The sequence below is a fragment of the Trichoderma harzianum genome (genome assembly GCF_003025095.1).
Source record: "Trichoderma harzianum CBS 226.95 unplaced genomic scaffold M431scaffold_5, whole genome shotgun sequence".
Taxonomy (NCBI): domain Eukaryota; kingdom Fungi; phylum Ascomycota; class Sordariomycetes; order Hypocreales; family Hypocreaceae; genus Trichoderma; species Trichoderma harzianum.
In genome coordinates, this window is record NW_020209253.1 from 547055 (window position 1) to 565225 (window position 18171).

General features: G+C 43.6%; 6 protein-coding genes across 6 annotated transcripts; 3 read left to right on the forward strand and 3 right to left on the reverse strand.

The window, feature by feature from the left end:
- Positions 1-18: 18 nt before the first annotated feature.
- M431DRAFT_67244 (hypothetical protein) lies at positions 19-636 on the reverse strand (the record flags this gene model as incomplete). The annotated part of the gene is made up of 1 exon (XM_024921727.1): positions 19-636. A coding segment is annotated over one exon (618 nt), but the record flags the coding sequence as incomplete, so codon positions are not given.
- Positions 637-7206: 6570 nt separating this feature from the next.
- On the forward strand, positions 7207-8670 carry M431DRAFT_83695 (hypothetical protein; the record flags this gene model as incomplete). Its single annotated transcript, XM_024923341.1, has 2 exons — positions 7207-7612; positions 8129-8670. 2 exons carry the CDS (start codon positions 7207-7209, stop codon positions 8668-8670), a joined length of 948 nt encoding a protein of 315 aa, XP_024775144.1.
- A 459-nt stretch (positions 8671-9129) lies between these two features.
- Positions 9130-9974, reverse strand: M431DRAFT_493907 (hypothetical protein; the record flags this gene model as incomplete). The annotated part of the gene is made up of 2 exons (XM_024917178.1): positions 9130-9361; positions 9421-9974. The coding sequence occupies 2 exons, from the start codon at positions 9972-9974 to the stop codon at positions 9130-9132; spliced, it is 786 nt and encodes a 261-aa protein (XP_024775145.1).
- A 1206-nt stretch (positions 9975-11180) lies between these two features.
- On the forward strand, positions 11181-13054 carry M431DRAFT_82761 (hypothetical protein; the record flags this gene model as incomplete). The annotated part of the gene is made up of 2 exons (XM_024923211.1): positions 11181-12657; positions 12726-13054. The coding sequence occupies 2 exons, from the start codon at positions 11181-11183 to the stop codon at positions 13052-13054; spliced, it is 1806 nt and encodes a 601-aa protein (XP_024775146.1).
- M431DRAFT_140691 (hypothetical protein) lies at positions 12959-13743 on the forward strand. Its single transcript, XM_024912615.1, has 3 exons — positions 12959-13241; positions 13301-13318; positions 13384-13743. Exons 1-3 carry the CDS (start codon positions 13112-13114, stop codon positions 13623-13625), a joined length of 390 nt encoding a protein of 129 aa, XP_024775147.1. The 5' UTR covers positions 12959-13111; the 3' UTR covers positions 13626-13743.
- Positions 13744-17244: 3501 nt separating this feature from the next.
- Positions 17245-17406, reverse strand: M431DRAFT_82901 (hypothetical protein; the record flags this gene model as incomplete). Its single annotated transcript, XM_024923234.1, has 1 exon — positions 17245-17406. A coding segment is annotated over one exon (162 nt), but the record flags the coding sequence as incomplete, so codon positions are not given.
- Positions 17407-18171: the final 765 nt, after the last annotated feature.

Here is an 18171-nt window from a genome sequence, read left to right on the forward strand (position 1 = left end):
GAGAGGGCCTCGACTTACGGCAACTCTCCTGCGGCGGCAGTCGACGCAGGCTCCTAGCTTTCTGATCAGGGCGGCCCGTTCTCTGGACTGTTGAGATAGGGGGCCGGTACGTCTCCTGCTGGTTCGACGGCTGTTAGAGACGTCGGAGCCATCCTTGAGGGAGAAAATGGACTGGTGCAGGTTAGGGGAGGTGTCGGCACTGTACGATGTGTTGTTGGTCTCTGTAGAGGCCAGGGTAGCCGTGGTGGCCTGAGTTGAGATTGACGAGCTAGTATCCTGTCTCAGAGGAGGCGAAGCGATGGACGCATAATGCACCATGGACGGCGTAGAGGGCGGCGGCAGCTGTCTCTGCTGCAGATCGTCTGGCCTCGGGGTATGGACGGGAGTTGGCGCCGACGCGGTCGCCGCTGAGGGAGACAGCGAGAGGCCGATGGGGCCCGGGGCCGGGGCCGAAGCCGACACCGGGATCGGGGTGGGTGAGGCTAGGCGGTGCAGCTGGTGATGCGGCTGAGACTGCTCCTGAGCGTGGTCGTGAAGATGAAGCCCTGCCTGGGCTCCAAGCTGGGCCGGGCCCTGGGCCGGGCCCTGGGCCGAGGCTGGTGCTGGAGCGTCTATCAGGCTGTGGACGGAGTTCATGGCGATGTGACGGCGGACCGGCGCGGACGATCAAAATCCCATTATTGGCGGGGGGCGGGGCCCGGAGCAGAAAGCGCGATCACGGTGAGGCGAGGTGAAGAAAGGTGAGGGAGCGAAATGGTGAAAGAGTCTGAGCCAGCAGAACGGGAGATGAGGCGGGGGGTTTATGGGCCGCCTCTCGCCGCGCAAATTGCAGCCGTGACTGTGATTCGCACAGCTGTGTGAGCTCGGCAACAGCTACTGAATCGGACGCTGCAGGATGCAGGTTTTTTGGCCCTTTGAGTGGCGCGGAGCTGGTGCGGCTTGCAGGCGATTAGTCTCGCGAAATCAACATGACTGGCAGAGGGGGGGAAAAGGCAGAGAGAGCTTGTATAATACCCACTGCTTGAGCTACCAAAGGTATGCGATGCGCCGTGTGTTTATGGTGATGTGATGCGAACAGGGTGCTGGGAAAGGGGAGGACACAGGCTGGAAAAGTGGTAACAATACTAGATAGGCAAGTATACTTGGTAGGTGAGAGGCGCCTCCAAAATTCGCTCCCTTTGCCCCCGGTTTCGCTCCCGCAGGTCGTCTTTGTTTTTGCGCGTATCTGTACTCTTTTACGTACGGCTTGTATGTATGCGCAGGTGAGCGTGTGTAGTGGCCAGGCGCGTTTAAAGGCCAGTTAACCCCGCCAAAAAAAATTCAAGGGGAAAAAAATTGATGAACAGGTCGGGAGGGAGAAAAGAGGCGCAACGGGAACGCGGGGTCTTGTCCAGGAGGAGGGCCAACAAAAAGTGGCAGGGGAAGAGGAAGCCGGCGAGACGAGAAAATGCCAGCGGCGGCAGCGGCCCAAAACGCGGCCTGAGCTCAGCGCAAAGCCGTTCAATTTACGTCGCGAGAGGCGCCACAATCACGGAGATGGGATGCCAAGGCCAGCCTGAGTCGCTGGGCAAATGTGAAGCTGGACAGGACAGGACAGGACAGGGCCGAGGTTGGATGAAAAGAGCTTCGGTCTGGGACATGATACTCGCACAGGTATGGTATACCCAAGGTGGACAAGGGTGGCATTGCATCCATGTGTATGAGTACCTAAAGCGCTCCCACGCCAAGTATGCAACCTGCGGTACCTCCCAGTACTTGTGGCACGGGGGCTAATAATAACGACAATGGCCTACCGGAAGCATTGAACCACGGATCCCTGCAACCGGGCCATGTACGTCGGTCACAGAGTAAAACACTCAACTGAGAAGGCGGGTTTGCTCGGGATCTAGCACGAGGATCCAGCGTAGTGGCGGGCACGGAGGACCAAGCCTGTTTGAGAGCAAGGTCAAGGCTCAGGCCATCGAAGTGGCAGCCCACCACACCATCAGGAGAGAAGTTGAACGTCGTCAGAAGCCGGGAGGGATCGTGGTCGTGGTCGTGATCACAGTCATGGCACCCGCGGCGGAAATAGCACTTGACTTGCACGGGCACGAAGCAGACGAGAGGCAATCCAGGGCGGACGGAGCTGGGCAGGGCAGGGCACAGACGGAGCTTCGAAGCGGCATCGCGAATACGCTCTCGCTTACTTGTGCTCGATTCGCTGCTCCAGATTAAACCTAGGTAGGGCTAAAGCGAAAGCCTGCGAGACTAGAGAACGCTGAGGCTTTTAGCACGGCACAAACAATGTCACCAAAGAGGAAGTTGGTAAGTAAAGGATGGCTTGAGGCTTGGGGCCGGGCGTCGAGGCGAGAGCCAAAAGTCCAATGGTCAAGTTGGACAACAAACTGGAGGCTACGAATCATATCAGGCCGGCGACGACATTTTGATACATGTGGAGAACAAGAAAAGGAAACGAAAACGCAGGGAGACAAGGATATCAAAGAGACAAAACAGATACCTGTGAAACAGGAGTAGCAATACTGGGTGCTCTGTGTAGACACCTTGTACTACATGTGATGTGAGAGCGAGATGAGGGGATCATAAAAAGGAAGCCGGAGAGAAAGAAGAAAAAAATACCACCGCGGGCGAGGAGGCGGGAAAAGGCCCTGCAGATCAGGAGCTCAGCGTCAGTAGCTGCATCAGATCACACCGAAGAGAAAATTTTGTCGATGGATCGGATGGCAGCGCTTGGACGCAAGCGAGAATCTGGGGGAAGGAGGGGAGGGTTAACGTCCGGTCGGTACATCCAGGGTACAAGGGGTACAAGGGATGATGGCGGAATGCCGGTCAGTACCAGGTACCCTGAGGCACAAACCATAGGCGCGGGAACCACAGCCGCACAGGCCAGCGCAAATGCTCCGTACCGATCACGTCGCCGTGGGTAGCGGCTCCGACAGTGACGTCCATAGCGCTATCACTTGCCATAAGTTCTGTTGTACGCAGGGAAGGAAAGTGCGATCTTTTGCGATCTCTACTACTATGGAAGCTACTAAGATCAACTCACTGTTGGCGTCTTTCTCAACCTGTCACATTTAAATCGGCTTTTAACACTCTTCCCTTCAACACCTCTGACATCAAAGTAACCAACATAGCCTCTTTCATTTATCAGGGGGAAACAAAGAGAGGCAAAATCATAAACAGCAAACGAAACACAAAGGGACTCCAGCAGGGACCTTCTTTAACCCGCCGCGGAACCGCATCCTACGCCGATAGTTGCTGCGGAGACTAATGACTTGGTACCGACCTAAGTACGGAGTCCGGACTGCCGCCGATTTACACCTACCAAACCCAGCTTCTCCTCTCAACAAGTCACTCATACCGGGATTCCCACCAGGGTCATAATCTACCTCTGGCGGCGGCGGACGAATTTTGGATGCTGCTAAACTCCATAAAGCAGGGAGCCTGCTGACCCAGGGGGTGAAAAAAAGAAACGACACCGGGAGGAAAGGAGCAGAGGGAAAAAGAAAAAAAGAAAAAGGAAAAAGGAAAAAGGAAAAAAAGAGCCCAATCACACCAAGAACAGGGCGGCTGAAAAAGGTCAGGCAAATCACACAACGTACTACTGCGCGTAAAGCGCCTTCTACCTCCTTGGATGCCCATGTATTGTCTCACAACCAATGCCCGGCTGATCTTGTTGCGTCCTTATCAATGAGCAGAGCGCGGCGACTAAATCCCGCTGGCAATGGCTTTTGATTCCCAAGGGATGCTCGGCTGAAACCCGGTGCTAGTGCACCTTGCACGGTTATGAAACCGACAACTGGCCCGATTACTCTATATCCATCATCCCCATCATCAAGACAAGCAAACACAAGGACGGGATTGACTAAAGACAACACGAGAACACAACACGGAGGAGAAACAGGGACTCTCACCTGAGGTGGCCACATCCTGGTAGCCCGTGGCAGGTGTGTCGCTCCTCTTGCCACAGAGATGCTCTCACCTCCTCCCAATACTCCATTCACCTGCAGCATCATGTCGCTTCGAGTTCAGCACAATATCGGCTCCCTCAGCCTCTCCCCTCCCTTGGATATGCAGCCCTGGAGTGTTTAGGCTGCGCATCAGTTTCGGTCGGGCTCTTGTTCTCCACCGGTTGAGCTTCAGCGAGTAACGTTGCCGGGAGCAGTATAGGCGCTAACATGTTTCTACTCGGAGCTCCATATTAATGTGTTCATCTCGTTTGGACCAACACAGCCCATGCTGATATCGCCATGTTGGGTTTCAAGTCCGTCCGCCTACCAGTACAGTATACAGTGAGGTGCCGCGAGCATGTCGATAGCTGTAGCTGGTGTTATTCATCAGCTTAATAATAACTGTCTGCACTAGCAACAGTGACGGCAACGCCACCGCAGGCAGGGTGATTTACTTCCCGCACGTACATTGAGCCTCGTGCCTCCGCCTGCTCAACAAGCTGCATATCGGACGATGCTGCGGCTACCCCAGCGTTTTGGGTACTGATGACGCCAAGGGCATCGTCAAGGCGCCTCTTTCTGCCGTCGATGCTACGTCCGAGACTTGACCGGCGGCCCGGCTCGCCCCTAAAGGCGCTGTCAGTTCAAAGTCTCGCGCCACTCTCCTCCCCCATTTGCCTGATCCAATCCGCCTCATCGGCAACCCTCCTACATGACCTCGCATCGAGCCAATCCGCTGGCAGACCGAGCGCCCTGCGAGACTCCCACTGCATATTCGTGTACGCCCATTGAGTTTCGACAATGTACATGTATTTGCTGCTAGCGCGATTATAATAGTTCAGAAGGGTACCACATGTTTTACACAACACCACAAAAGGCATATGATTTGAATGCAGGATAGGAAGCGCGGCACATTACCAGCGCCGGATTTGTCGTTCAATGGTCAACCGTGCTTACTTGCCGAACCAAAAATCCCTGGAAAGACGTCACTCTGCCGAAGGCGTGACCACCGAATAACGCACGAAATATAGGTCTGGGGTTATCAGAACTCATTAGATCTCGGGACGCCGCAGACGGTTGGAATTTCTTGCTCGTACCTCTCCATGTCACCACCTCACACGGCCCTGGTTGCAGCCGCCTTACAAAGAGGGCCAGAGTTTGCTACGAAGATGGTGCCATATCACCACCACCAGCCTCCTTGAAGTCACCTCCACCAGAGAGCAGAAAAGTCATGATAACAACATCCCACCACATCCCACTCACGCAAGCGCCCATCCCTGTCACAGCCCGTTTCCCAAAACGCTTCACTGCATGAAGGGGCGGCAAATCCTCTCTCATTTCTGCTCTGTTATCCAACCGCTTCTGCATGCACGTGGCGTCCCGTCCCATTCTACAATATACCACTGGAAAAGAGAAGCCGCCGTCATGCGTGGCATATGTAGAGGCACGTACTAGTTAAAAATCCCCCCCTCTTGCATGCAGCTCATATATCATACAGCAAAAGGGCATTGTCCGGCTCAGGCCAATAATCACGCATCTCGTCCAAGACATGCGAGCACAGGCAGCCCAACTGGATTGATGCCTCTGGAAAGGATCCACGCTGGGTATCACTTCTTCAGGTCACAACGCGCTGCGGCTGCTGCGTAACTGTACGTGACAGATGCATCCCAACCCAATCTAACTGTGGTTTGAATCCAATACTAGTATCCAGAAAAAATCAAATAACGTAAAACCGGCAAATCCTATTCCTACTCTTTTTATTCCCCGCCTTGTTGCCGGGTCCCACTTTGGTGGCATCATGTCTCGTATTGCTGATAACGATTTTGCATTGCGCACACTGTTGTGGCTTGTGTATACGAAAGAACAACTAAACTTTGACGCTTTGTCCCATGGACTGTCTGTCGAGCTTGGAGAGGGAATGTTGAATGACATTGACAGAGACAACATACCAGATATTGAAGACTTGGTCGATGTGTGCTGTGGTTTAATCGTGAGCGATGGTGAAAACAATCTTCAACTAGCTCATTTTTCGATTCAAGAGTATCTGAAGAGCAACCCTCAAGTATTCGGGTCTGCTATAGACCCGGACCTGTACATTGCAAGAGTTTGTCTGAGGTACCTATCAATGGACGTTTTCGAAACGAAATGTGCATATGGAGACAAAACATTCGGAGATCGAATACGAAATTATCCGTTGCTTCAGTATGCTGCAAAAAGATGGCGTTGGCACGTTCCTTATGAAATTAAATCTGCTGAGGCCGAGATGGAGATTCTCGAGAGCGAAATTTTATTCCTATATTCCGATGAAGGGTTATTTCAAAATTACATCAACGCCTATGACCCTTGGATCACAAGACAAACACTTCTGCCTGGGATGGTGGAACCGTATTTTTATGAGGTTCGTGGATCTCGACTTTACAATGCTGTCGAATTACAACTTCGTGGAGTTCTTTGCCACCTGCTCAAAGAGAACGAATTTCGATCTCTGGGGGGAAATGAAAGAGCCACGCTGCTTATGCGAGCGGTAAGAGACAATAAGAAAGACCTCGTTGATATTCTGCTAAAAGCCGGAATCGTCCCCTCCATTAAAGGCTACGACCCTGAAGCTTCCGAATGGAACATCTTCAGACATGCTACTAATGGCCCCTCAAGGCGGCAAGATTCAACAGACTCACTTCGAAAGGACAAAGTATTCTACAAGGAGCTATATCCATCTACATTGGCCATTATTATGGGCTATCGAGATATTTTTGAGATGCTAATAGACAAGGATAATCTCGATGTTATTGGCGATATTCTTACAAGGGCAGTTGAAGATGAGGATAATGGTCATAGGATAGTGGCGAATATGCTACGAGAATATCCCGTAATTGATCACAAGCATCCTATCTATGTTGGAATAATGAAAAGGAAGGGGTGGGAGCTATATTTCCAAAAGGGGGAAATGCATCTGGAACAGGAGAGGGAAATACTTCTGGCCAAGAAAAGGAGAATGCTTCAAGTCCTTCTTGACGCTCGACCACAGCTTGACAATACAGATGGCCTTCTCGATAAGCTATTGCCCTATGTCATTTCTTACCTTCCAGAAAGATATGTAACGACGTTTTTGAACAAAGGAGCATGTCGAGACGCAAGCGAGGATTCATCCATGGCTCTATTGGCAGCAATCAAGCAAAAAGATGAGCAACTTGTCATCTCACTCGTGGATAGAGGTGCAAAAGTGTGCGCCAGGGTGTTTCAAGAAGTCGTCTCGAATAAAATGAACAATCTGGTTATATACATTCTAGACAAGGGATACGACGCCAGTGCGGAAAACGAGGATATTTCGGTTACCACAGCCGTTTTTAGGCGGCACATCGACACACTACAGCTGCTGTTGAGACGCGGCGCCAACGTTGAGAGTATTGGCTTATATGAGGATAGGACCGCCCTTCATATTGCTGTTAAGAAAGATACTACTATCACAAGGATATTACTAGAGAATGGAGCAAACCCGAATGCTCACAGCGTGGGATCTGGCACGCCGCTTGCTATTGCCTCTTTTTACGACAATGAATCCGCTATCGAGCTGTTGATCAAATACAAAGCTGATATAAACTGTGTCGGGGTTCCAAAATATGGAAGCGCTCTCTGTGCCGCCGCGTCTAATTGCTCCCTTCGAGCCTGTCGGCTTCTTCTAGACAACCATGCAGATCCAAACTGCATAGAAGCGCTACCACTTTTAGCGGCTATTGGGCCCAGAGACAATATTTCGGTAATCAAGATGCTCTTAGATAGCGGGGCAGATCCGATGAGGAAAAATTGCAAGCAAGAGTTTCCTTTGCAAGAAGCTGTTTATCACGGGCGTGATGACATTGTGCGATTATTCTTAGAGTACGGGGCTACTCTTGATGCACGTGGGAGGAGAGGAAGCATTTTACATGCAGCGGCTGCCAGCAAGAAGGAGGGCATGGTCCAGATCATGCTTGATTTAGGAGCCAAAGTGAAAGAATACCCCGATAAATTTGGCAGTATCTTACAATGGGCTCGCCCAGAGGACTATCAGCTGCTCATTAAGAATGGCGTCAAAACGAATCCTCCTATATCTGGGCATAGGTATGGGACCACTATACAAGCAGCAATTTCTAGGATCACCGATTCCTCGGCCGATCAAATGAAAATACAGGAGAAAATCGCCGAAGCCATCGGTTTCTTAGTGGAAGAAACTGGAGACGATATCAATACAACAGGCGGCTTTTATGGCAGTGCCTTACAGGCAGCATCATCCAAGGGATATGTACATCTCGTCGAAATGCTTCTTAGAAATGGCGCATTGATAAATGCGAAAGGCGGTCGCTGTGGGACTGCCCTCCAAGCAGCTTCGTATCATGGTCACGTCTCTGTGGTGTACTGGCTGCTCGAAAATGGCGCCGATGTAAACCAAATGGGCGGTTTATACGGCACTGCATTGCAAGCAGCTGCTTTTAATGGCCATGCGGACGTGGCTGAGCTTCTGCTCGAACGTGGAGCAGACATAAACTTAGAAGGGGGAAAGTACAATACTGCATTAGACGCAGCAAAGCAGAGGAAGCTTCTTTGCCAAAGAGTGAGAAAGTTTCTCTTGAGCCGTGGAGCTGTGGATCACGGCCTTGAGTATACATATAACTCGGCCGATGATAGCGACAACTACGACAGAAGTAGCGATAGATCTAACTCCGACGAAGACGAGGAAGAGTCAGTATAAACTGAATAGGGTCGAGATTTCTTTAAGATATGTAACCTGATATGCTATGATAGTTACAACATATCCTCTTTAACACCTTTCGTCAATGCTGTGCATCCTTGATTTTGCGGCTACCAACGGCCACTCCTTCGAGTGAGTACTGCTGCAAAAAGGCGTGCTTGAGAAGGAAACGCTCAATAATATAGAGAGGCAATTTAACGGTTGGTCTAAGACTTGTTGAACAAACTTATGATCAAGAATTTTACAAAAAGTAGCATGCTGTTTAGGAGTGAAAAACTTTAGATGTTAAGCGCTTTGCTTTCAATTCCTTCAGAGGATGAATGGTTCTTACCACCTGCGGTTTGCTATAGTTGCTTGGAGGGGTCAGTGAAGCATATGCAACGGGTCAACTTCTTCAAGACACTCGGTCCTACATTTCACTGGACTCATTTCATATCTCATGATTTGGGGACGCTGACTTTAGAGAGAATTTGGGTGTATTCTTTTCATATGCCTACGTAAACGATCGCGGCGAATGCTATCAAATTCAAGCCCACAAAATTTGCACGATACTTTCAAAACATCAAGTCCCATTCTCTCCGCCTCTTTTCGGTGATTCGATACCATGTGACGATCCAAATCTCTTTTCCAATCATGACCTAATCCGCATATATGGCACTTCTCTGGCTTGCTCAGTTTTCTTTCGTCTCTTCTGCACAATGAGGAAATACATTAGCCATGAATACTCGTACCGAATCCAAGTTCACTCACTTTAGCATCTCTAAATCTTTTCGTTTGCGTCGTCTTGGTTTTTGGACATCTGTAGGGTTCCTTGGGGGATTCATCGGAGTTATTGGCATGTACCGACCAAGACTCTCCGGTTGACCTTCATTGTGGGATGACATTCCTGGCAGCTGGCAGTTCAGGAAAGTAGGGGGGGATCCCGAGAGAAATTTGTCTGTTGGTGAAAGAGCTGTATTGCTGGAACTCCAGGCGCTTGGAGTTGTCTCAGTGTCTAATGCTGTATAGTCCTCACCAACAGGCTCGAAATTCGGCTCAATTGTCTCGTGTTGAAAAATATTGCTTGTTTGTAGAAACAAATCAAAGTCAAATTGTGGTGAGAATATGTCATTGCCGTCACCCATACCCTCTTCAATATTTGGAAAACCCGGCATTGAAATGCTATGGCTTCCAGCGGCCGCCATTGGCTCATCCGTGTTGTAGTTGCCTCCGAAGAAAGTTGAATCCATAAAAGGAGGATCCCAGTCGATATTGTGGTCCAATAAGAACATGGAATCTGGATTTTGGCGTGAAGCCCAGTCCATGATTGGCACTGAGCTTCTGCTTTGTTTATTGCAGTGTTGAATAAGTAGTTTTGGTTTGCGAATATCTATGAATTTTCGACTCTTTTCAGAGAACGATAATTGGACACCTTTTAATGACGTTATCCGGGTCCGGCAATTTGGCTTTCTGAAAATGGTCAACATTTTTTCGGCATCTAGCATGCGATACGTCGACGACAAACGTACCATATTTGAAAGCAAAAGAGTCGTTGCGAAGATAACAATCTGGCCATATGATGAGGCAAGGTTTCCGAGCATACAACTCAACTTTTTCGCACTTCACCAGTTCACTTGAAGGCAGGGCCATCTGTTGCCGATGATTGGCAACGCCACCGCCTTCGAGTGAACCTTTGCACTCGCGTTCATTGAGTTGTACGTAGGATCCCATGCCGAAAATCATTAGTTCTTGAATCAAAATCGTGTTGTTAGCAAATCACCCATCAAAATCCAAGTCTCATAATTGGAATGCATACCAGTTGCCACTTCGATATGATCGAGATATAGATAACAGGACCTTGCTAATAACAAGGCCCTGTGTAAGAAGCCAAGGGTAGTACCACATGGCCCAGATATCGATGTGATAGCTGGGCCATGTGGTACTACCTCTGGCGGTATGAAAGCTAAGGGTGCTGTAAAAAGCAAAAAAAATGGAAAGAGGATGAGGAGAAATTCCAGAGAGTGCTTGGTGGTCGCTTGGGCAAGTCGGGGTATTTAAGGTTGTCGATGTTCTCAGGCGGGGGTTATTTTCCGCCTTGCGCAATTCCTTTGGGCTAGCGACATCAAATGCTTGGGCTGTCATTAAGAGCTGATTCGCGAAAGCTCGGGGGCCTTTGCATAAGGTAAGGTAGGGGAGGGTGGTACAGAATATGCTGGGTGAGACAATCGCCAACATATGATTGGTGGCCTCGGAGGCCGTTGCATTAACGATTGGGGTTTGCCAATGGAAACCCAGAATACGGCCCACTCCTTCAGTCATATGAGGCTTGTACGATATAAATGAGATGCGATTCGTACGTTATGCGTTGGCCTCCCAAAATGATTTACATATACCTATATATTTGAAGCCTAGATCCATGTTGAGCGACTGAATTCATCTCCCTATCCACCCTCTCTCCCCAGTTGCTTGTTTTGTTTCTGTCTCCATATCCTGTCATCGTTGGCTCCCATATTTCATACAAATCTGCCGCGATGTCTTTCACTAATACGGAGTATCAACATTTTATTCCCCAATTCATCTTGAAGAATTACTCTTATCCATTCCAATGTCCAAAGGCCGAGCACAAAGGAAGAAAAAAATGCAAATGCAAGCATGAAAAGGACAAGTTTCCCGGCGACCTCGTCGTCAACTGTGTGGACCTAACTCCTCCTCATTTTCAATTGGAAACTTATCCGCGAAAACGCATATTTGGAGCCCCCAATATGTACAACGATCCAGCCAAAACTGCATCGAATGAACAACGCCGCATCGAAACAATGTTTGGTAAAATGGAGTCACAAGCAAGCACCATATTTCGCCGCATTGTCAAAAACCATGAAGCCGGTGACGCAGCTGTGACCCTGACAAGAATTGAGAGAGATTTGCTCCGCAAGTTTCTATTTCTATTGAAGTATCGCGGCTCTGGGTTTCACCAACGCTTCTACCATGATAAGCCTGAGGATTACTGTTCCAATGATCGAGAGCTACTTCTTGAATATATGAAGGAGCACCACTTCTCCACACCGAGGGATGTGTGGTATCATAATCTGGAAACAATCATGAACTTGGAAATGGACCCTGAACGCAAATGGACCAGAGAACTCCCATGCAAAATGTTTTCTGACGACGCGTATTGGTTTATTATGCATTGCGAAATGTATTATATGGCCATATGTACCCCTTCAGAGGTGACAGATGAGTTTATCCTGACAGATAATTGTTACAATGTTTTTGAGGGTCCTAGTACTTTCAGCAGGGATGCCACAGGCAAGATGATAGCCGGTTATCATGCCGGATATCACGAATTTGCACCCATATCACCGCGTCTGATAATCGTCTTACGGTGTCTTGCACTACCAAATCCTGAGGAAGACTACGATTGGGAAATTAACCAGGCGCGTAATGATGCCCTCTGGTCATCGTTCCAGCGTGTTTACGGTGAGGACACGAAATCAATGCTGGAAGATCTGCCAATAAAGAAGTGCAGGAACAATTACTCTGAAATTATCAATGGGGAGGCTCATGCTGTTGCGGGATATGATGGGAAATTTCGGCCAACCGATAAGTTTCATTTTACATATCATCCCATCAAAAATGGCCATGTGAACACCATAAACAACATTTTTTTGGATAATGCACACGGATTCAGCACAATCGCTTACCGAAACAAAGAAAACATCAAACAAATACTGGAGTCCTATGTGAGTGGACCATGCGACTCACACAAGATTGTGGGTGGCGATGATCCGGACAGTCGATACTCGTTTATGCGAGGGTTAGAGACTCTTGCCAAGCACCTAGGGTCTCAAAAGCCCCTTGTATGGAGAACTATGAAAATGGTTCCGACGATTTCTATGCGGCCATCAACGGATAAGCAACTAGAATTTCGAAGAGTGATGCAGAGGTTGAAGAAAGGTCTTTCTCATGATAATCCAGTGGCTATCTTTTTTGAACTATACATGAAGCTTGGTAAGTAAAAGCCTCGCAAATTGAGAGAGATAATTGTAAACTATTGGTGCTGATTACTTGTTGTCCAGGTGGGAAAGCACTATTTAATCGAGACGTTCCCCAAGCCGGGAAAATGGTTCATTTCCAAAGTGTGATCGAATCACTGAGTGTTGGTTGCAGTGAAATGACCCAAATGCGAAATAGGTCAATCATCTCCACTATGTTTATGGCCTCGTATTGCTCACGGTACTGGCTTTATCTGAAGTTGCTTAGGAAAGAGCAATTCGGATATCGTGATGCAACACAAGATGAGGTTGACCTTCTTGTGATTGAGGAAGTAAGAGAAGGCCCAGAAGATATATTTGCTCAGAGTAAGCATCCTATTGCTGGCCTAAATACTTCAATCCGTGGACGTTGAGCTATACTGACCAGTACAGCCTCTCAGCTCTATACTGAGAATACGTTAAATAACTTGATGCAGACCACGGTACTTAACGACATTGTAACTCGAAATTATATGATAGAAAACCTGTGGATAGAGGCCTTCAACACTAACTATATCGTCTCTCATGCGCTATTTCATTCCGTTATCTTTGCCCGTCCAGGTAGGAATATAAACCCAAAGTACAGAGCCACACCACATTGATACTAATCATTGCGACAGGTAAAATTCGAGACTGCGGTATGTTGACCCCACCCCACCTCATACCCTTTGCCATCTCACGTTAATACGGTGACGCTATCCAGGTATTCCCGACGTCGAACTGCTGGCTAGGCGAGAGGAGGAAGGCCTCCGCACGGAAGGTATACGCGGTGGGTTATTCCATCTTCCTTTTGCTTCTGAGGAAGAACACTTGGAGTTAATGGTGAGAGTTCATGTGAGATCGAATTTTAAAGTGGCTATGGGAGGGAAGGCTGAAGATGGTTTATTGAGAGAACTGGAGGACATATTTTTTAGATTGACATTTCCAACTCCGCCTTTGGATTAAATTTCTCGGGGGTTATTGATAGGGACCTTTATTGCATTAGTATCAGCTATATATATGCAAACTTTATATCAATCATCGCGCTCGGACGCAATAGAAAAGTAGTGCAAAGTCAAACCTGAACTATACCTTGGAATTGCGACGAAAGGTGAAGTAAAAGAAAGGCTTGAATATACGAAGTACAAAAGCTAGAACATATGAGCGCCAATCTATGTAAAAGAGCTGTCCTCGTTGCTATGGGGGTTATTCAAGTCAGTATCAGCCCTCTAATACTTGCCGTGGTCATCCTGGAGCGAGGCACATAGAAGGCCTCTACATGGGAAGTTAATCTGCATTGCCACATCTTGAACTAAATTTGTGCGTCATTCCTGGTAGCTGTTAAGTTCAGTATAAATGCTATTGAGTAACATCCGAAGGATATATGTACATCTCCCGATAGACTTCCTCTTCGAATCGCATCTATATTGTTTATTTATTTTGTTTTATTATTATCGTCCACTAAGTAAGCTAGTTACATAAGTCCTTATCTAGGCACTAGGACGGTAGGAGCCGCTGAGTTTAAATTAGGCATTTGCTATATTTTAATATAATAAAGGAAATAGGGAAGTATTAATTTATTTTACGTATCTATTTCTATAGGGGGGGGGCTGTATAAGCTTATCTCCTCTACTAGTTTCTGGAAATTCTTATACTCTCTATTACTAAAAAAGTATTAAATATAAGTAGTTCTAAAGTATGCTTTTTTCTTTAGTATATTAAGGAAGAAAGGAGCTACTATATAGTATTTTATAAAATACCCTTATATCCTTAGCTCTCCGTATTTATAAGTAGGCCTAGTATTATATTTAAATCTTTTATAGTATTTTATAAAGTTCCTGTATTTAAACTTTTTAACTAGTAGCCTATATAAGATTAAGCATAGGAAATATAACTCTAGGGGTATAAAAGGGGCTTTATAAAGGCCCTATCTACTGGTCTTATATAACTTTAAGTAGTTATTATTTTAGTTATTATTTTATATTTCCTTATATTTCTTTTTTACTTACTTTTTAATAAAAGTAATAGTAAAATAGTTTTTTAAGTAGTAAAGGAGTTTTAAACCCTCCTTTATTAATTAATTAGCTTTTTTATTTTTTAGTATATCTTTATAGCCTAAGACTTAGGCTACCTTTATAATTATTTATAAAAGTAGTCTTTAGGTAATTTAGCATAGCTTTATATAAGCTCCTTAAGATAAGGCAGAAGTTAGCCTTAGTATTTTATCTACTATTACTAAGTTATTTAGGAAAAGTAGAATCTCTTAGATATTTAAGTTTATAAAGGCACGCGTCCTGGCTAGTTTTATAGCTTTAAAGGCGCCTACTGCCTCAGCGTCGTAGACCTCTGTATTAGTAAAGGGGCCGTATACTATAATTCTCCTAAAATTATAGTATATAACAGCTCCCTAGCTAGTATTACCTTATTTATCCTATAACCCGTTTAAGTAAGTAAAAAGGGTAGACCTAGGGAGGCTATTAAGTAGTTTTAGGTATTTCTCTACTACCTTTAACTTTAGTAGACCTCTAAGGTCTAGGCTTACTTAAACTACTTTATTATTTTTAATAAATAAAAAAGGTTAAACTATTTTCCTTACTAAAGCTATAGTATATTATAGTTAGGTAAAAGGAACCCTAGGGGGGAGTTTCTTATTAATATATCTGCTAATTAAGTAGTTCCTATTTAAACCTACGAAGTAAACTACTATACAAAGTCTAGTTTATACTACCTATACTAACGCTAAGGGGACTCCTAATTCTCTATATATAATAAAGAGGTTAGTTATCTTCTACATAAGGACAACTACTTTAGCTACTGCTTTAAATAAAGGTTCTAAAATTATAGTTAATCTTATTAAGCCTATTCCTACTTATTTATTTAGGTTTATTATACTTTATTTACTTTTACTAAGCTAAAAAGCCTTTATCCTATATAAGGCTATAGGGGTAACGCAGGCTTTAGCTACTATAGCTATTACGTTTAGTAAGGAACTTTTTTATATTTTATTTAAAAATCTTAGGAAATTAACTACTTTAAAGGCTTTTCCCTTTATAATTTTAAGGTATTTTTTAAAAAAGAGCTATAAATTTAAGTATATCTTTAATTACTAAACTAAGTCCTAAGGGGCTATAATCTTTCCTTTAAAATCTACTCCTTTATTATATACTTAGGTTCTAGTTTTATAGAAATATATAAGTTTAGCCTTATCTAAGTTAAAGAAGATTATATTTCTATTATTTTAATTTAAGGTATTTTCTAATTTTTACTAAAGCTTTTAAAAGGTTTTTTTAATATTAGCCCTTACTATTATAATACTAATATTATTTATATACTTAAAGTAGGTATTAGGGTTATTAAGCTTTAGGCTAGGGGAAAAATAAAGTATAAAGATAATAAGGAAAATAAAGGACCCCTATAAGGCTTTATATTTTAACTTTATTTCTAAGAGGGTAGTCCTATAGCTATTTTAAATAAAAGCCTTACAGTTACTTATAAAGGAGTTAACCTATTTTATAAAGAAGGGGGGCTACTTTTATTCCCTAAGTTTATATACTAGGTAGTTATATATAATAATATTAAATATACTAAAGATATTAAGTATAAAAAGGGAGATAATAAAACCCTAGGCTAGGGTAACTTTAGTATTATATAGTAGGTAGGTAATTAGGTTTATTATAAACCTTTTTAAAAAAGCCCTGAAATATTATTCTAGTAGTATTTTATATTCTATTACTAAAAGAGAGATTCTTTTAGCTAGGAGTCTTTTAAGGCCTTTACCTATATAAAAAAGTAAAAAAATAAGTTTATAACCTTTATATATAATATATACCTTTTCCAGCTTCCTAAGTTTAAGAATAATAATAATCTCTATACTTTAGAAAAGGAATAAATAATATTTTATTATTAAATATCTATAGAAAAGGTTAATTATATACTTACCGATAGTAGGCTAAGTAAGCTATAAAAAGGCAACTAATATACTATCTATACTAGGCGTAGTATTTCCTAACCTTATTATAGTTTTTTTAGCCTCCGGCTTTAATATTATTTAATTTTAGTAAATATTTTTATTAATAGAAAAGTCCTCTTCCTATAAGTTTAAAATATCCTCCTTTATTATCTTTTACTTAAGAAGTTTATCTTTAAAGAAAATTACTTTTTTTATAAAGTTTAAAATACTTTTATCCTTATTTATTAAGGAAGGTAGTTAAAAGCAGTCTATTACCTTACGCTACTTAACTACTAATTAAATATTCCTAGTAATACTAGCTTCCGCTATAATCTTATTTTAGTAAACTTACTTACTGCAGCGTATAAAGTCTTTAAAGGTTTTACAGGCTCTTTTATAAGCAGGGGAGCTGTCTGCTGCTTCTTTATAAGTCCTATAGGCTACTTTATATTTCTTTAACTACTATAGTATACTATAGCCATTCTAGTACCTAGTTTTACCAGCTGCCTTTATAACTTACTTAAAGAAGTCCTGCAGGGCCTTAGTATACTTATTTAAGTTAGTTTCTAATAGTATAGTTAAATTAACTATAGGGAGGGTTTAGGTAAAGGAGTATATAAGTTAGCTAAAGTCTTCCTAGTATTTTATTAAAATATATTTTTTCCCTACCCCTAAGGTTATCTTAAAGGGCTTAGGTAAGTTTATAATTACTATATAGTAGTTTAACCTTATATTAAAAAAGTATTTAACCTTAGTTAACGTAAGGTAATTTATAAAGACTAGGTTAATATATTTTCCTAAGTATTAGGTAAGTATATTTATTAAAGCTAAAAGGAGATTATACTTCTCCGCTTATTTTACAATTTTATTACCTACTAAATCCATACCCCTACCTAGTTCCTAAAGTTAATATAAGGTATTAAAGTCGCCTGTAATAATTAAGTAAAAGGAAGGAGGGCCTTATTTAGTAAAAGTCTTTATAACTAAGTCTACTAAAGCCCTTTAGTAGACGTTAGTAATAGTATAACTATATACCTTTATTTAATATATATATTTATCCTCTAAGCCTAAGGGAAAGAGTTATTTATTAAAAAGGTTTAAAGAAATTTTAATAAATATAAAAATTAAAGGTTTAGCATCCCTTTAACTATTTAAGGGGTTATATACTTAATATTTAGGGTAATTCTTAGTTTACCTTTTATTTAATACTTTATCCTATTAAGCATAAGATTCTTAAATTAATATAATATTATAGCTACTTTCCTATATTAATAATAAAGTAATATTCTAGTATAAACCGCTCCTCCTAACATTAGCTTAGAAGATTTTAAAGCTAGTATTTCTTTAATAGCTGTAATAGGGCCTATTATTTATAGGCTTACGTTAAAAGGTCCGTTAATTCTAAAGGGGGTATTAAGTATATTTTTATTACCTTTAGCTTCTTTCTCTTTATTATTTAAGCCAGCTACGTAGACTACTGACCTAGCGGAGGAGGTTCCTTTATAAAGATCTTTTTTATCTAAGTTAACTTTAATAATAACCTTTTTAGCTAAAGCTTAAGAA